The 19014-nt window shown below is 35.2% G+C and overlaps 1 protein-coding gene across 4 annotated transcripts in view; it reads right to left on the bottom strand.

Annotated features, from left to right (window-relative positions):
- Positions 1–19014, bottom strand: part of jade3 (jade family PHD finger 3) — a 67878-nt gene that overhangs the window by 18314 nt on the left and 30550 nt on the right. For 2 of the 4 annotated variants that reach the window (XM_039744726.1, XM_039744728.1), the window contains exons 4-9: positions 17865–17944; positions 14262–14419; positions 8393–8589; positions 1629–1840; positions 891–1058; positions 662–778 (exon numbers count right to left, since the gene is read on the bottom strand). In XM_039744726.1, coding sequence (XP_039600660.1) covers positions 662–778; positions 891–1058; positions 1629–1840; positions 8393–8589; positions 14262–14419; positions 17865–17944 — 932 coding nt within the window. Of the gene's footprint in view, positions 1–661; positions 779–890; positions 1059–1628; positions 1841–8392; positions 8590–14261; positions 14420–17864; positions 17945–18034; positions 18183–19014 lie in introns of all 4 variants that reach the window. The other 2 variants (XM_039744730.1, XM_039744729.1) reach the window with 2 other exon arrangements.

Here is a 19014-nt window from a genome sequence, read left to right as displayed (position 1 = left end):
TATACATTTTTACATCAAGTTTTATTTGATAAATCCTGACATTTGCATGGGAAGTTGAATTGATACATTTCAAGCCTATTTTTGTGTGTATGTCTGCTTTATAATTGAAGCTCCGGGACATTTGCAGTAGATCCACCAACTCTTTGGATACGATTCTGATCTGGGAAAACAGGATGCCAATTCAACACTATAGCTATACAGCAGGGGGCACCTGGTGCCATGACACATTACTCCCATAATCATCATTAAAAGTATCTGAAACACATGTCACAATTGCATTTCCACTGGTTCATACCAGACAGTACAGTCTTCATCAACCTCTTCCATTGAGGAACCGTGGCCACCAAATACCCTGTTGGGGAATCATAGTTTTTCCCAGCTGCTAACCATAACCACCCCACAGGTCTTTCCATTTCAGAAAAGCTCTGACCCAGTTATACGGCGATTAACAATTTATCAAAGTCACTCAGGTCATTTCATGTGCCTCTGTCTTCTGCATTTAAGTACATAACATCAGCTTAGCGTCTAATATTTCCCTGACCTTGGCATGCGTAGCTGTTATGAGATAGTCAACACCATTTACTTCACATGAGGGTGTCATAATTTAAACAGTGTATACTTTTACATTAGTATATTTTTACTTTTGAACAAAGATCCATACCTGAATGCAAGCACCTGTCTTCAGCTTACAAAGGCTGCAGACCAGTGCCCAGCGACTTGGTGGTATATGAGAAACCTTGGTAATGGGCTCCATCCTTTCTGGACAGGCAATACTGACCTAACAAGTAAACATTAATAAATAATTTTTGTTGTTATTCAAAAACAATTAATTCTTATATAACTTGACTATTCTGTACTCAGTTGTGATTGCTGACAAGAATCTAAATTACCTCTGGTATCCACAAAGCACAGCTTACGTGTGCCCACTTAGTCCCTGCCCTGGTTGCTTTCATGGCGCCACCTCTCTTTGGGCACAAAACACATTGTGGATGGATGCTTAAGACACATGTCCGGCACAACCAACTGCCTTGTGGAACTTTAACAATTCCATAGCAGGCCTAAAAGTAAAAGCCCAATGCATTATGAATTGAAGAAAAATATGGGGAACTTAAAAGAAAACATTTTGGGTTAAAACAAATGCATAAAAAAGAACCAAATATGTTATAGGCGGGCATCTCTAGACCCATGCCTATAAAAGAGAGTTTGATGACTTTTTTTTTTAAAAACTCCAGTAGCACCACAAAAATATCTGAAGGGACACAAGATGAAATTCAACACATTAACAAAAATTAATTAGGTCATGAAGTCTATTTAAAAAGACCATTTATGAATGTCAGGTCCCACTAGACACTACGCACAATTAATAATGCGACTGTATACTTAATACTTTTGATTTTGAACACATGGCCATCCATAAATGATCAAGCTTCACATCTCGCTTTCACTGCAGTTACGTTCTTTATATTACAACTGGTATTGTAATGTGACAGTTCTCTATTTAAATTTGTATATAAATAACTCTAAAAATAACTTCTAATTTCTTATATACAGGTAACACGCAATTGAAAATATGTATGTGGTAGTCAGAATTTTTTTTTTTTTTTTAAACCATTTACAAATTCATCTACCTGATGTACACAGATGTTGCACTTGTCACAGAAAACCATTTCATTGCCCTCTTCACTATCTGGAGAGCGACATACATCACAAATGACATCTTCATCATACTCTATGCCCAGCCCCTCCTCTGTTTCAATTGCATGGTTCATCTTGTCATAGCACTGACGCTCCAGAGCCTCCATTACTTTCTCCATGGTATCTTCATTTACCAGATTATATCCTAAAATATAAAAAAATAACACAGAAAGTCTATAGAGAGACTAAAGTGCTTTATTTACTTTATAGTTAAATGCACCCAATATGACAGCATATAGCACAGTGTAGTAATGTAGTAACTATGTAAATTAAAGTGGAGTTTCATTTAACAGATATTACATTGAAATATCATTATGAATTTCACACACTGAATTCTTAATTGCGTAACTGAATGTTTATAATGCAGACATGCATATTTAACAAGTGTGTTTCAAAGTTGGTATAAGTCATAAACCATAATGTGCATCATATCCAACTAAATAAAACACCTTATTGATTAATTGCAGTTTTCTTAATTAAATTTGATTAAAAGCAACAGTGAAACATGCAAAAATGTTAAAAGAAATGTAAAATGTGTACCTTTGATCAATATGTTCACATCTGGACTAAAATGAAAGCCCTGATAAATATTATTCCACAGTCACAAATCACAATGTACTTGAAGACTTCCTATCATCTGGGTAATTACTAGGATAATTATGGCCAGTATGAAGAGATTGTCATTTTTGGACAGTGTATTTACAAGTCTAACAATTAATTTTTTTTAAAATACAACATAGGAAAATATTTTAGATTCCATTATTAAGAACTAGTGGAACCATGTTACTTCAAACTGGCAACTGGAGCATATTCTGGTCCAACTGAGCACAAGCTAGGAAACAACCCTAAATGTGGCACGAGACCACTGTAGAACACAATAGAGCTCCCGATTCACTCAAACATATGATTGTGAAGGCATTTTCTCACATTAATATACATTATACGATTTCAGAAGAGATACCAAAAGCTGCTGCTACTCTGTACTCTGATACATGTCTTTCTTAATTTTGTTAGGGTTTGAATATTACAAGTTTGTTTTGAAGCTGTTGTTGTGAAATGTAACTTAAAACACTCTCATTGATGGGCAAACACTGTTAGTAGTACTATTCAAAATGTTGATAATGAAACATATTTGCTTGCCTCTACTAAGGACTAAATCGTTTCGGCCAGATTTGATTTTCTGGATGATATTTTGGCTTTAGAACCCTCAAAGGTTTATTTTCTCCAATATCAAAAAAACTGGATTTTTAATTTTTCTGCCCTACTTCGCCATCTCACCATAGTTTGCAATTAAGCTGGACACTGATTCTCTACGGTTAAAAATAACAGTTTTTTTTTTACATCTCTTCTTGTTTGAAGTCTTCTGATAAGGCTTAGGAAGAACAGAGTCTTGTTCAATTAGATCCTTGGTATTAAAATTTGCCATTGGTCCAGTTTTATATACCATTTTGGCTCCTAGCTTCATAGTATTAGGCTGACATATGAAATGACCTTACAGCAGTTAATCCCTTACATACTGTAGCTCTGATAAACACTTCTGTCATTTCTAGGAAAAGAGATTATTTATCAAACCAGATGACAACTATTTGATCATGACTGTCCCCATGATGTCTTGTGGTTATTTCTTGGACAGTACAGAATGTTGTCTAGACAGCCATATTCTGCATATATGGCAAGGCGAAGCCAGATTCTGAAACAGCATTTCTCATGCGGATGGAGCAAATTCAAGATCAACAATATTTGATTATGGCACTGCATACAGGACTAAAGACCACTGTCAATCTTTTGCCAGTTTGAGAATGCATGGTTGAGGTTGGGATTAAACAAAAATGCTGGCAGCATCAACATGTGGGGCATTCATACCTATTACTGTAGCAAACCAGCTCTTCTCAAGTGCATAAACAGAAATCTCAAACACTTAAAGATTACATTTTTTATACCACCTGTGGGAATTAAGAAGAAATGCTTTTGATTGGCACTTGCATAACTCATATGGCTTCAATATTACCAAAGATGGCATACAACCAGCCTTATAATGATATGGAGACTAAGATACAGAATACTTTGGGAATGTTTAAGACAAGAGCACATTAAGTGTGGGTATGAACCATTCATTTGTAAAATGTTTTATATGAAAATCAAATTTTCTAGTATACAGTACCAGGATTCAAATGCCTGTGCTATTCTTATCACTGTGGAGTCTGAAAGATTTACTGTTTTTCTGGACTTTAACTTTTAAGGAGTTTTATTCTACTTCAAACTGTACAATTTCCTCATAAAACTAAAACAACCTCACTAATTTACAAACTAACATACCCTCAAACTAACCTGAAACTTTAATGAAACAAATAATGGCAAAATAAAATTTTCCAATTTTTCCCAGTACAGCGGGCATGATAAATTCAAGAAATATTGATAATAAACATGAACAGGAATGAATGAGAAAGCACTATTTTTCCACTAATTACAAACAATAATAAATGCATCAGAATCAGAACTTTTAATGTTAAAAAGAACTGTAACAAAAGAGAACTTGTAAAGGGAAAATACAAGTTATATAAAAACAGAAGAGTGTAGTTCAATTTAGGAAAAATTAACAAAGTCATATGAAAATGTTTGGGAACCCCATCTCAGCCTGCATAATAATTTACTCTTTAAAAAAAAATAAATAAATAAATGAAAAAAAAAAAAGGTATGTCTTTCATTTCCTAGGAACATCCGAGTACTGGGGTGTTTTCCAAACAAAGATTTTTAGGGAAGCAGTATTTAGTTGTATGAAATTAAATCAAATGTGAAAAACTGGCTGTGCAAAAATTTGGGTACCCTTGTAATTTTGTTGATTTGAATGCATGTAACTGCTCAATACTGATTACTTGCAATACCAAATTGGTTGGATTAACTCATTAAGCCTTGAACTTCATAGACAGGCGTGTCCAATCATGAGAAAAGGTATTTAAGGTGGTCAATTGCAAGTTGTGCCTCCCTTTGACTCTCCTCTGAAGAGTGACAGCAGTGGATCCTCAAAGCAACTCTTAAAAGATCTGAAAACAAAGATTATTCAGTATCATGTTTTAGGGGAAGGCTACGAAAAGCCATCTCAGAGGTTTAAACTGTCAGTTTCAACTGTAAGGAATGTAATCAGGAAATGAAAGGCCACACTAACAGTTGCTGTTAAACCCAGGTCTGGCAGGCCAAGAAAAATACAGGAGCGCATATGTGCAGGATTATGAGAATGGTTACAGACAACCAACAGATCACCTCCTAACTCCAGCAAGAACATCTTGCTGCAGATGGTGTTTCTGCACATTGTTCTACAATTCAGAGCAATTTGCACAAAGAACATCTGTATGGCAGGGTGATGAAAAAGAAGCCCTTTCTGCACTCATGCCACAAACAGAGTCACTTGTTGTAGGCAAATGCTCATTTAGACAAGCCAGATTAATTTTAGAACAAAGTGCTTTGGACTGATGAGACAAAAATTGAGTTATTTGGTCATAATAAAAAGTGCTTTGCATGGCGGAAGAAGAACACCGCATTCCAAGAAAAACAACTGCTACTTACTGTCAAATTTGGTGGAGGTTCCATTATGCGGTGGGGCTGTGTGGCTAGGTCAGGGACTGGGGCCCTTGTTAATGTCGAGGGTCGGATGAATTCAACCCAATATCAACAAATTCTTCAGGATAATGTTCAAGCATCAGTCACAAAGTTGAAAGTTACGCAGGGGCTCGATATTCCAACTAGACAATGACCCAAAACACATTTCGAAATCTACAAAGGCATTCATGCAGAGGGAGACATACAATGTTCTTGAATGGCCATCACAGTCCCCTGGCTTGAATACTATCAAAAATCTATGGGATGATTTGAAGCAGATTGTCAATGCTCAGCAGTCATCAAATTTAACTGAACTGGAGAGATTTTGTATGGAAGAATGGTCAAAAATACCTTTTATCCAGAATCCAGACACTCATCAAAGACTATAGGAGACATCTAGAGGCTGTTATATTTACAAAAGGAGGATCAACTAAGTATTGATGTAATATCTCTGTTGGGGTGCCAAAATTTATGCACCCGTCTAATTTTGTTATGATGCACAGTGCATATTTTCTGTTAATCCAATAAACTTAATGTCACTGCTGAAATACTACTGTTTCCATAAGGCATGTCATATATTAAAAGGAAGTGGCTACTTTGAACGCTCAGCAAATGATAAAGAAAAATCCAAAGAATTAAGAGGGGTTCCCAAACTCTTTCATATGACTATCAAGAAAATGAGGGAGTGCGGAATCCATGATGAATGGTCTACTGAAAATGCAAATAGGCTTATGTGCAGATACTGAATAAAATTATAAATTAGCAATTAAAGTAGTACAAAGTAAAGAAACAGGACATTTTAGAGCATGTTAACAAAAAAAAAAGTGAGGAAGCAGCATAGATAAAATATTGATTAAATGAATATGGTTTGAGGACTAACAATAGGAAGTAAGCCCTTCTTCAGTAACACTGTACCTGACAAATTTTCGTTCCAAAATATTTCTTAACAAAGAACTATTTCTAGCAGTTATTGTTATATTTATATTCTACCATGGCATGGCTGCATTTCATGGAATCAAAAACAAGGATTTTATGAGCAGGAAGGAAACGCCACAAAAGTAAATAAAATCCTCATTACACATACAAAACTAGAAACATTCATTCATTTAAATGCTCAAATCTTTAAGTCCAAGGAGACACTGAATGAAGGCAAACCAAGACAATGGCCTTGGCATAACAAAAGTTAAAAATGGAGATAATTTGCAATAAATCAATAAGGTGTTTTAAACAGAAACATTTTTTTTTACATTTTTGCCTGGAAACTTAAAATGCAAGTATAAATAATGTACATAATTAAATATGAAAAAAGAAAAAAGGCAAGAATAATGGTCTACTACCTAATGCACTACATCTACAGCTACACAGGATAAAAAAACAGTGTAGCCTCCTGTACAGCAGTAGCAGTACACTTTTTTTCAAAAATGCAATGCACAAAATTAACAGCAGAAAAATAGTCTTCTGTATTATGATGAAACATAAGTCCTGGTAAATCAATTGTATATAGCACTTGAGTTGTGTAAAAATTGCACTTTTATCTTATTTTCACAAAAAGTTTTAAATGTTATTACATCATTTTCTATTGGGCTGGCTGTGCTTACAATGATAATAAAAAAACATTGTTTCATGATTTGCCAAAGCCAAATTGCTGTTTTCTTTTATTCAATGATAGTCTCACATTCTACACTACTACAATATATTCCATTAACAACAGTCTAGGTTCCTAATAATAAATAATTCCTAATAAAGAATAAGAGGAGAACCTAACTGATGTCTACAAATCTAGAGTAAAACTCGTCTTTTTAAAATGCAAACAAATCAGTGAAGCACGTCATATCAAATGCATAACAGCAGCTCATTTATAAGTTACAAATTACTGAATGTCCTACAAGTTGTGTCTCACAATGAAACATTTTATATGTACTAAGTCAATCTTTAAAAATGATGCTCTTATATTATGCAGAGAGTGGGTGAATACAGACATATTGAGAGCAAGGTAAATGTAAGATGATTATAAGGCTCCCTCTTTTGGGCAAAAGAAAGTTTTAACTTGTTTATTCTGTTAAATCTCTAACATAAAAAATTCTGTTAGTCTCTAATGCAGAAAGACAGCATTCTAATACATAAAATGAATTAACAGTTTTTACAATAGAAATGTAACATACTGGTGCATATTTTGAACACAGTCATTGCAAGTCTTAAATGCAATGGATGTAGTATATTTGGAAGTACTTCAAAAGAATTACAAAGCTTTCACTTATATTTAGTTGTTTCGAGTATAAAAATAATCACTATCCTGATATTTTGAAATAACTTTATTAATCTAAAAACATTTAAATGGAACACTTTAGGCACAAACCTACACAAAAAGCTAGTTATCTAAATTACTTGAAAACAAAATGTTTTATCTGCAGAGTTTGGGATTTTATCCTATGAGATGATGAATCCTACCACAAGTTTGCTGCAGACTACATTAGGTTTTTTATTGAAGATTTTTCCCCAGCCTTCATTTTTTATCCATCATTTATACCGTACATTTAAGGAACTTATATAGAGAAGTAACTTGCAAAAATGGATTTCTGCAGTGGCAGTTATTAGCTTGTGCAAAGCACGATGTTCTTTTTAAGTCAGAAAAAGACTGTTGAACAAACCATCTTCCAAAACTAAGCACTAGTCTACTGAAAACGCAAACAGATAGAATGCTAGTCAGATTTACAGCCCAGGTTTTTAAAATTTATTTCATACTTTAATTTAATCTAATAAATAATAATAATTTAATCTTCCAAAAAAGATTAAAATTCCAAAGTGTAAACTGGCAATCAGAACTTACTTGGCTTGTTTGGTCAAAAACTGTGAATACTTGTCTATTCAGGATCTGCATAATTTTGTTTTCACTTTGACCTTTTTTATAAATAGCAAACAAACCAAATTAAAAAAATATGATTTAATAAAATTAGAAGTGAATGGGTGAAGAACAGATTAATGACTTTACAGAAACTGAAGATTAAGCAAAAAAGTTAGTACCACAAGATACTTTTAGAGTTTGGGTATTATATTAACTTAACAATAGTTTCGGTAAAGTAAAAAAGGTAATAAAAACAAACACCTATACCCATCTCATCCAGTTCTACGTTAAGTTCTTGCAGCCAAAATAAATCCATGTCATCCAAGTCATAATGGCATACAGACTCAGCTAGCTCTACAATGTTCACATAACCAGTATCAACAGGATCTGGAGCAGAGCACTGAATATATTTTCTCTGACGTGTGAAGAGGTTCTCTTTTGACTTCTCTGCAACGAGCCTGTTTTTTAAAAAAAAAAAAAAAAAAACTTAGATACCGCACACAAAGAGCAACACATTCTGCAGCACTGTTATAATTCCGCTTAGTAAAATGTACAACTTACAAGTAATTTTGTAATTAGTATCAAATATCAGTGAATACGTCTTTTTCAAGTTGAATATTTATGTGAACCAGTGCTCCTAACAGACATCTGCATAAAGTGTTAAAAAAGACTGTAGAAGAAATAACTGTTGAAAGAAGACTACAATACTAAGGGCCATTTTATACGCTCAGAACACGAACGTGCACGCATCATTGGCTGCATGTGTTCCCAGTGTTCATTTGACGCGTCCTCTGAGCACATCCTCAGAAATAAACGCAATACGTGTGCAAGTTGCAGTATGAGTGTGTTCAAGTTGGAACGGTTTACTATCAACATGTGACAGCAAGACGCTTTGCAGATCCTACAGGATCAATGTGTGTGCTTTGATGTTGGAGGAATTGTTTGATAGGGTGAGCAAAATGCTGAAATGAGAAAATATTCGTGGTGCTTTACTTTTCAAGTGTCGCATATTCCCCATCATAATGACATGACACATTTTAAAGGACTCACATACCATCATCTGTGCTGGTTTTTTTGGCATCTTCACAATAGCATCAGTCTGTAATTGAGGAAGCACATCCGAGCGGTTGAGGAAAAAAAAAAAAATAATCACAAAATAGACCTTTTTACTTTGTCCCTAAAGTGGAAATTTCGGCTTGAAGCTCGAAATATCCAGTTTAATCTCACAGTTAATTTGTCATTAAAGTAGACCGTTGTAAATGTCATCTAAAAACCAAACCAGCTGCTAACTGCTATGTGCTTGTGGGGCTTCGTCCTGCACTGACAGCAGTGGCAGGCAGCAATTGCCACACTGAATACATTAAATTTATGATATTCCAGCTCTCTACACATTCACAATCCTTAGATTTATACTTGTTATCACTTTCATGATGACGTGTTAAAGCATGTATGTTACATTTCACATTTAAATCGTTAACCACACTTAAATAATGAATAATGTTAATAATTACACGTGTCGGGGCAGCACAGTGGCAGAGCAGTAGTGCTGCCGCATCGCAAGGAGTCAGGCGTTTTCACGGTCAGTTTTCTCAGTGCAGTCTATTTTCCTCCAAAGGACATGCTAAAATGACTCTAGTGTTTGTGTGTGATTGTATTCACCTTGTAATGAGCTGATGCCCTGTCCAGGTATTGTTTCTGCCTCATGCCCATTGCCTGCTGGACGCGTCCCTGAATTGACCAATGTAATCATTAAACATCCATTCTTTTCAGAGATATTCTTGCAAGGTGTCCTGAATTTAACGGATGTTTTGGGCAGTTCACAACACAGTGAAGCAAGGTTATCATAGTTTTGCCTTTTTATATTAGTTTTCATTTCTATATTATTTCTGATCTTACTTGGAAATTCAGTTTAGTTTTAGTTTTCCTTCATCGTGTATTTTTTAATTTCGTTTTTATACAACAAAGACATTTCTACTTTGTTTTAGTTTCAGTTTTAGAAATTATGTCTAGTATACAAATTATGGTATGGTTAAAGAGCTACGGTACTATGGAGTTTAGTTTTGTGTCACAGTTGGACAGAACTGTACACTTAACATGTTAGTAAAAGCTTACTACACCACATGGTTTAAAATCTGGTTTTGTTTTTGTCTGATAAAACCAAACAATCAAAGCCAGATACTCAATATGAACAATTTTATAATTTTTTTTAATATTTTCTATGTCATTTGTGCTGAACAAATGTGGGCTGCCTGTTAACATGTTTCATCTTTTCCTTTTCTTGCCCAGAACAGGCCAATTTGTGATGAAATATAGGTGAATTTTAAAGCTTGATGTTTTTTTTTCCCTCTAAATGCCTACAGCACACAACATGTCCTGCTCGAAGACAATGTGCTTACAATTAATGCCTTCAATATTGTATTCAAAAATCTCTCATACTGTTGTTATTTTCTACAAGCCATATTGATCTCTGATTCCATCTCAGGTACATACAATTAATTGACAGAACTTTGCCACCTGCAGGCCTGAAAAGATAAAGAGTAAAAAAAAAAAAAAAAAAGGTGTAATCATGAAAATCATGGGGGCTTAGAAAGAACAGGGCTCTTAGACTTGAATCAGTGTACAGACCCCACATTGCTGTATTAAGGGAAACAAAGAAAATATATTTATTTTCTAAACTCTCTTATCCAGAGCAAGATCACATGAAACCTGGAGCCTATTCCTGCAGCTCTGGATGCAAGGCAGGAAAAATCCAAGAACATGGTGCCTGCCTACTGCAATAATACTTTACGACGTGGGATGCAAAAGTTTGGGCAACCTTGTTAATAGTCATTATTTTCCTGTATAAATCGTTGGTTGTTACGATAAAAAATGTCAGTTAAATATATCATATAGGAGAGACACACAGTGATATTTGAGAAGTGAAATGAAGTTTATTGGATTTACAGAAAGTGTGCAATAATTGTTCAAACAAAATCAGGCAGGTGCATAAATTTGGGCACCGTTGTCATTTTATTGATTCCAAAACTTTTAGAACTAATTATTGGAACTCAAATTGGCTTGGTAAGCTCAGTGATCCCTGACCTACATACACAGGTGAATCCTATAATGAGAAAGAGTATTTAAGGGGGTCAATTGTAAGTTTCCCTCCTCCTTTAATTTTCTCTGAAGAGTAGCAACATGGGGGTCACAAAACAACTCTCAAATGACCTGAAGACAAAGATTGTTCACCATCATGGTTTAGGGAAGGATACAGAAAGCTGTCCCAGAGATTTAAGCTGTCTGTTTCCACAGTTAGGAACATATTGAGGAAATGGAAGACCACAGGCTCAGTTCAAGTTAAGGCTCGAAGTGGAAGACCAAGAAAGATTTCGGATAGACAGAAGTGACGAATGGTGAGAACAGTCAGAGTCAACCCACAGACCAGCACCAAAGACCTACAACATCATCTTGCAGCAGATGGAGTCACTGTGCATCGCTCAACCATTCGCGATTTTACACAAGGAGATGCTGTATGCGAGAGTGATGCAGAGGAAGCCTTTTCTCCGCCCACAGCACAAACAGAGCCGCTTGAGGTATGCTCAAGCACATTTGGACAAGCCAGCTTCATTTTGGAATAAGGTGCTGTGGACTGATGAAACTAAAATTGAGTTATTTGGGCATAACAAGGGCGTTATGCATGGAGGAAAAAGAACACAGTATTCCAAGAAAAACACCTGCTACCTACAGTAAAATATGGTGGTGGTTCCATCATGCTGTGGGGCTGTGTGGCCAGTGCAGGGACTGGGAATCTTGTCAAAGTTGAGGGACGCATGGATTCCACTCAGTATCAGCAGATTCTGGAGACCAATGTCCAGGAATCGGTGACAAAGCTGAAGCTGCGCCGGGGCTGGATCTTCCAACAAGACAACAACCCGAAACACTGCTCAAAATCCACTAAGGCATTCATGCAGAGGAACAAGTACAACGTTCTGGAATGGCCATCTCAGTCCCCAGACCTGAATATAATTGAAAATCTGTGGTGTGAGTTAAAGAGAGCTGTCCATGCTCGGAAGCCATCAAACCTGAATGAACTAGAGATGTTTTGTAAAGAGGAATGGTCCAAAATACCTTCAAACACAATCCAGACTCTCATTGGAACCTACAGGAAGCGTTTAGAGGCTGTAATTTCTGCAAAAGGCGGATCTACTAAATATTGATTTCATTTCTTTTTTGTGGTGCCCAAATTTATGCACCTGCCTGATTTTGTTTGAACAATTATTGCACACATTACACATTCTGTAAATCCAATAAACTTCATTTCACTTCTCAAATATCACTGTGTGTGTCTCCTATATGATATATTTAAATGACATTTTTTATCGTAACAACCAACATTTTATACAGGAAAATAATGACTATTAACAAGGTTGCCCAAACTTTTGCATCCCACTGTATATGCAGTATGTGTGACATGGCTGATATTAAGAACAAAAAGAGAATGGTGTTTCAACTATTTTTTGAGAGCGAGGGAAAGATTGAAGAGGGAGACAAATACTTTAAAACATAATTCTGCCTCTGGATTATTTTCGCAATATCAGGTACTTTGACCTATGAATATAAAACTAAAAAAGTTAAATAAATAAACATAGAATAATTACAAAAACACATGATCAGATTTAGTTTTTCACCAGTCGGCAGACTCTCTAATGAACTACAGGTAGGTAGGTCAAGAGATGTTGCCAGCTCATGAGTTTTACAAGGTTTGTATCGCTTCATTAGTAAACAACCTTTTTAAAGCAAAAGTGATTGGTCAGCAACAATATGTTGATCTTTCGATTAGTGCCGTTTTATTTTCAAGAGGCAGGTGAATCATTGTCAACAAAATATAGACACTTGAGAAATAAACAAACGTTACTCACTTGTGATTTTTCTGTCCATACAGTAAAGGTTATGTTGACCAGCACATTCTGACTTTAGGCATTTGAATTACATCTTGATATACAAGACGTGCAAAGAAATATGAAATTTCACTATAACAGATATCGGACTCAAGCAGAATGGAATTTTGCTTAGTGTGTTCAGCTTTATTAATTGCCTTGTACATACTGTATCTTGGGCTTAGTCAGAATTACATCTAACATGCAGTCATTTATGAAAAGACTGAAATTCTATACGGGATTATCTGTATCTAATACTTCTCCCTTGTAACCCTGGAGATCCAGTGAACAGCAGCTTTGAAAGTTGTTGAGCACATTCAAAGCAAAATCATCACCTTGGTATGCTTCACTAACACTTGGACCAGAATTTATCATGCTGTCACTATCAGCCCCTGAAGAACTGTCACTATTCTCACATAGTAAATTGCATTATGCGCCCATATTCAGCTTGCTCTGTCACGTTAATGCTGTGTGAACACCTGCCCTCTGTCACCAGCCGCCGATCACTGGATGAATATATGCATGGTGGATGACTTTCTGTTTTAGAGTTAAAAGTTACAAGGGTTAAAAGACTAACGGCAGGAATATTTATCAAAAACCAAATATTAAATTCTTTATATGTTGATTAATTTGGGACCCTTACAGCTCAGGTTAGCCCTTGTGTAAGTCTGGCTATTATGAAAACTAAAAATATTTTTAGAAAATTATTATTTTATCTCAGTCTTTTGAGCTACTTTAATAGTTTTGTTTAGTTTAATTATTTTAGTTCAGTTCCCAAAAATGTTTTTTTATTAATAGTTTCAGTTTTGATTTTAGTTTTCATTAACAATAACCTTGCAGCGAAGCTGAACGTTGTTTTCTCACCGTGAGGATATCTTGTTGCACTGCCATCTGGTGGAATCTTCCAGATTTACATAAAGTACATGCACAAGTATAAACAGTACACCACTTGTGTAGCAGAAGCATTCGCAGGAGCAAGTGTCGTGTTGTGTGAAGTATAAATCCAGTCTTAAAGTAGCCAATTTCTTAAAATGAGCACAAACAAAAACTAGCTTCAAATATGAAAAAGGAAAAAAAGGCCAAAACATAATACCAAAAACATTCCCCCACAAATTGCTTTTAGTGGATGATTATATAGGATTTAAAACACACACACACACAAAGCCACAATATCATAAAAATGCATTGTCTTTAAAACATTTTAGAAAACATACCTGAGAGATGCCTGTGGAATAGTGTCTGGACTGGCAGGAACCTGCACCCCTTTCTCCCACTCCTCCTTCCAAGTGTCTGCCAAGAGGTAGTAATCATCAGGGTTAATGTAGTGAGAGTCCGGAAGCTTCATGGCACTAATCAGGTCTTTTCTAAACACCTGAGGCAACAAGAATAAAACACAAAGGAACTTTCAATGAAAGTCCAGGTCGTGGCAAATTTTCAAGCAAACACGTTGAGAGTGATTTGCTTGGGCAATGTGTGAACAGGATAATTTTATTACATTTTTTCAACCATATTTTTCCGGATCTCGACTTTTGATGGATTAGACACTAATATTAGAGCATAACCAAGGTTAGGACTATTTCCCGTTTGGGGAACTATAGTCTCTAGTGGTTTATGGTGTAGACGTTGAGGACAGAATATGTTGCAGCCAGAAGAACAGGCACATCCAAATGTCCTAACTGTCCTCTTCCAAACAAGCTCTCTGCAGAGGTGGACTTCAAGTATTTTGGGTTATTGATCAAGAAAGTGTGCAGGGAGGATTTGGAGACTGACCTATAAATTAGATAACTGGTAGCACTTTTGTAAGTATACCATTGAACTTGAATTAACCATAAACTTTTAAAATACCCAAATTTACTTCCCCTTTCTCATGTATGGTCACAAGTTTTGGATAGCATTTATAAACGGAATCAACATGGCTTCTTTGCTGAAAACTTTTCAATCAAACTTAAAACTATCCAATGATTTTTAAACATAAAAGCAACTATAGAAGGGTAGAAAGGTAATGTAGACTACTTAACTGTCATTTGTGATGTCTATAAGAAAAGTTTGCAAGCACTCAATAGGGAAATGAAGAAAACTAAGAATCTTACTTTTCTAACTTTTCACAAGCTCCACCACTTATAGATTCATTAATCCTTCCATTTTAGCTTCTTGAGAAGAAGTTCTTTCAAAGAAGAACTTTATTGAGTCTGCGTTTTTTTCAGTAATACTACTGTAATATTACTGGGATCACTGACAACATTTTGAAGTTTTAATCTTATCAACCAGTTCACCCCAAAAATCATTTATTTAAGGCTGGGATAAGCAATGTCAGTCCTGGAGGCCCGCAGTAGCAGCAGGTTTTTGTTCCAACCTAGTTTCTTAATAAGAAGTCAATTATTGCTAATTAAGCACTTCTCAAATGATAATTTTACTGCTTCATTTTGGTGGTCTCACTTGTCAAGGTTGCCCACCCTTAATTGCTCATTTCAGTCTTAAACAGCTGCATTCAGTGTTTTCTACAGTTCCTTGTTAGTAATAAGATCTAAATGACAAAAGAGCTAGCTGTTTTCCATCTAACTTGTTTTCATTTATACCTGTGTGGATTCACCAGCTACAATTTGGTTTAATAAAACACAAGAGAAAAATGTGACAGACTGAAAGTTATAATTTTTAGGCTTCAAATCATTTGGATTTCATTAGAAGGGAAAAATCTATAATAGAAGAACTTTACATTACAGACTAACATACCATAAAGTTAAGCAAGGTCTGAGACTGACAACCATTGATTTCTAATTAAACAATTGGGTTTGAACGAAAACCTATAGCCGCTGCAGCCCTCCAGAACCAATGTTGTCTATTCCTGACCTAAGGATGTCTCAATTTTTTTAATAAGAAATTCTTCACTTCTGTTTCAACAAATGTTCTTAAACATTATAAAACAATACTTTGTTGAGAATCTTCCCTATTTGTATGAAAACTATCGTTAACCCTTTACAGAGGAAAAGTAGCCTTGAATAACTAAGTCTATTTCAAACTTCCCTTTTTCAGTAAAATAACTGAAAAAGCAGTGCCTATTCAGGTAAATACAGTATTAGTGGAAATATCAGCTCTGATTTAGAAGTTACAGCACTGAAAGGTTATATTAGCACTGAAATGACTCAATAAAACAAATTTAGCTTTTGCAGATTCATATTCAGCCATGAACTATGCTGCTTTGCTAGTCCTGCATTTAGTGCTGGTCAAACCCAATATGTAGCCCTAGATGGTGGAGGGTACGCCCCTCCTGGTGTCCTACATGACATCAGGTTTATTAAAGGTAATACAGAGCTTTGTTACAGAGTGCGGTCGGAATGGAATAGCTTACATAAAAGTATAGGCTGAAAAGAAAAAAAAAAACCAGTGAGGACATTTTCTGCTTTTAAATCAAAATGTTCAAGTCCATGTGACTCAATCTAACTTTTCAGCTTGCAGTAGGTCAGATATTAGCAATATTCTTGATCATCTTCAGTACGAGAATTTTGCACAAGAATCATGATTTGTTACATATGAAATAAGAGGTACAACACATTTCCTCTATAAGTTTTCAGTTTATAGAAAAGACAGTTTTAAAATTTAGAGAAAGAAACAAAAGCTTGTAAAACGTCTGCAGACTCAGCATTGTGAAGCTATAGAAGTCCTATTTGGCACATGTTAACAGAGATTAATGCTGTATAAAAAAAAATTAACTTAGCAAAATCAGCTAAGATACACACCAGATCTGTGCAGAAATAAGGGAAGGGTTGATCTACTTGAAGGTTAAAATATGCCTTTAATAATAGTTTCAAGTCATTTATTAATAGGAACATAAGTCCAACTAAATATAAAATACTATTATAAATTTGTAATTGTCAGAAACTGAAACATAATAAGCAAGCTGTGGCATGATTAACACTGACAAAACATAACAACTCTGATAATTTTGGACATTTTTCCTCTTTTTTTTTTTTTTTTAAGATCAAAAAAGTAATGATCTACAAAATAAGCTATTGAGTAAGATATCACAGCAAAGCAAACAGAGTAAAGTTTATCCCATTCAGTTAACAAGTTACTAGTAATACTGTTTCTGAAAGCTAAAAAACTTGATCTACCAAAAACACTTTATCAGGCATTCTTTAGTGTTGTTAAGATACCGGTAAATGTTTTAGCTAAAAGAATAGTGTTCCCTTCTATAGTATCTGTAAATCAATCTGTACTTATCAAAGACAACCCACCCAGTATGAAATTTTTGAAAACTGTTTAAAATCGTCTCCTAAATCTCAGCCTCCAGAGGCTCTGTTAGTGAACCACTTTAATTCATTTAATCTTCATTTGTATCTAAAATTAATCAAAAAAGAAAAGGCCTGAAAAAGAGGCACTCTTTACATGGACAATATAGTGTTCTGTATCTCAGACCCAATCTCATATTTGCCATTTAGTCTACGAAGCACATTTTATACAAATTCTAGGTTCAAAATTAAATTCCCATATATACTCGCAGATAAGACAAGAATTTTACAGTAGAGAAATTAGTCAAAACAGACCAAAAAAATTGTGTTCAGATTATCTGTGGACCTGAGCTCAATATATATATTTTTTTAAATATTATTCACTTCAAGTGTATGAAAAGGCCCCAAAATTCCTATACGAAAGTAACAATAAACACCTCATGCTTCCCTATAGAATAAATTGGAACTGGAAAATGCCAAATTTATCCTTTAAGTAGTTTTGTTAGTTAATATATTAAAGTGCGATAATTTTATATCATTTACATGCAATAAACAAGCTACGTAGAAACATTAACCAAATGTATTCCTTACCTCAGCCGGTTTCTTTGGCTCGTTGATCGATGTACCCGTTTTGCCAACATATTTACCAGATGAGAAGGATGTGGAAGGGCCTACAAATGTTGAAGAGGAATTACTTTAAAAAGCAAGAAGAATAGTAAGATAGGTTTACAGCATTTTATCTATTCATTTTACACACTCACTTCTTTTGGAATGCTGTTATTTCACAAACTAGGCTCATCACTTTCTGTTATGGCAATAATATATATCAGGGGTCTCCAACACGTCGCTCGCGAGCTACCGGTAGCTCGTAACCCCTTTCCAAGTGGCTCGCCAAAGGGTTAATGAATCCTACATAAATTTGAAAACTTGATTAGTCAAATTAGGGGTGGGCGATCTTTCCAAAAAAAATCATATCAAGATCCTTTTAATACAAAATCACAATCCATAATCTGAATTGCAATTTATCTTTTCAATGTGGCATACACTTAAGAGAATATCCGGACTCAAACTCATGAAGAGCTAAGTAACACTTTATTTTAAATATCAAACAAAGTTGAATTCAATTGTTCTTTTATTCGCTAGCTAAGCGGAGTTAAGGTACATGCCCCGAAGCTGGAGAGTGAGTGAGGAAGGCCCCTCCCCTTGGCCTGCTGTGTGTTTGTCGGATTCGCACAAATAAATTGGTACCACAAGCTAACCATGATACATAGCGAAATGAGAGAAGTTGCAAAATCAACTGGAATGTTCAAGCAAATTATAGAAAAAAACCCCAATCTAAATCCGTTAAGTAGTTCTCATGAAAAGCAGAAAAACATACAGACATTGGATTTCATATATTATATATTAGTAAACCTTCAAAGTAATGTGCAGTTAAAGTCTCAACAGCATTCTCAGCATTTCTGGAGCTTAGTAGAGCCAGATAACTATAAGAATCTTCACCAAGCAGCTCTGAAAATGTCTGCTTGTTTAGGTCTACATACCTCTGTGAGTCTGCCTTTTCAGACATGAATATCATGAAATCAAAGTTCAGAACAAGACTGACAGATGAACATTTAAATGATTCGATAAGAGTGAACCTAAGTGGCTACACTCCACCATACACTCCTCTTGTTGACTCCATGCACTGCCAGTCATTTGACGAACTAAAAAGCACATCACACATGCAACTGGACTTGTGAAT

Source organism: Polypterus senegalus, chromosome 2 (assembly GCF_016835505.1).
Source record: "Polypterus senegalus isolate Bchr_013 chromosome 2, ASM1683550v1, whole genome shotgun sequence".
Classification (NCBI taxonomy): domain Eukaryota; kingdom Metazoa; phylum Chordata; class Cladistia; order Polypteriformes; family Polypteridae; genus Polypterus; species Polypterus senegalus.
This window is presented reverse-complemented; position numbering and strand designations above follow the sequence as displayed.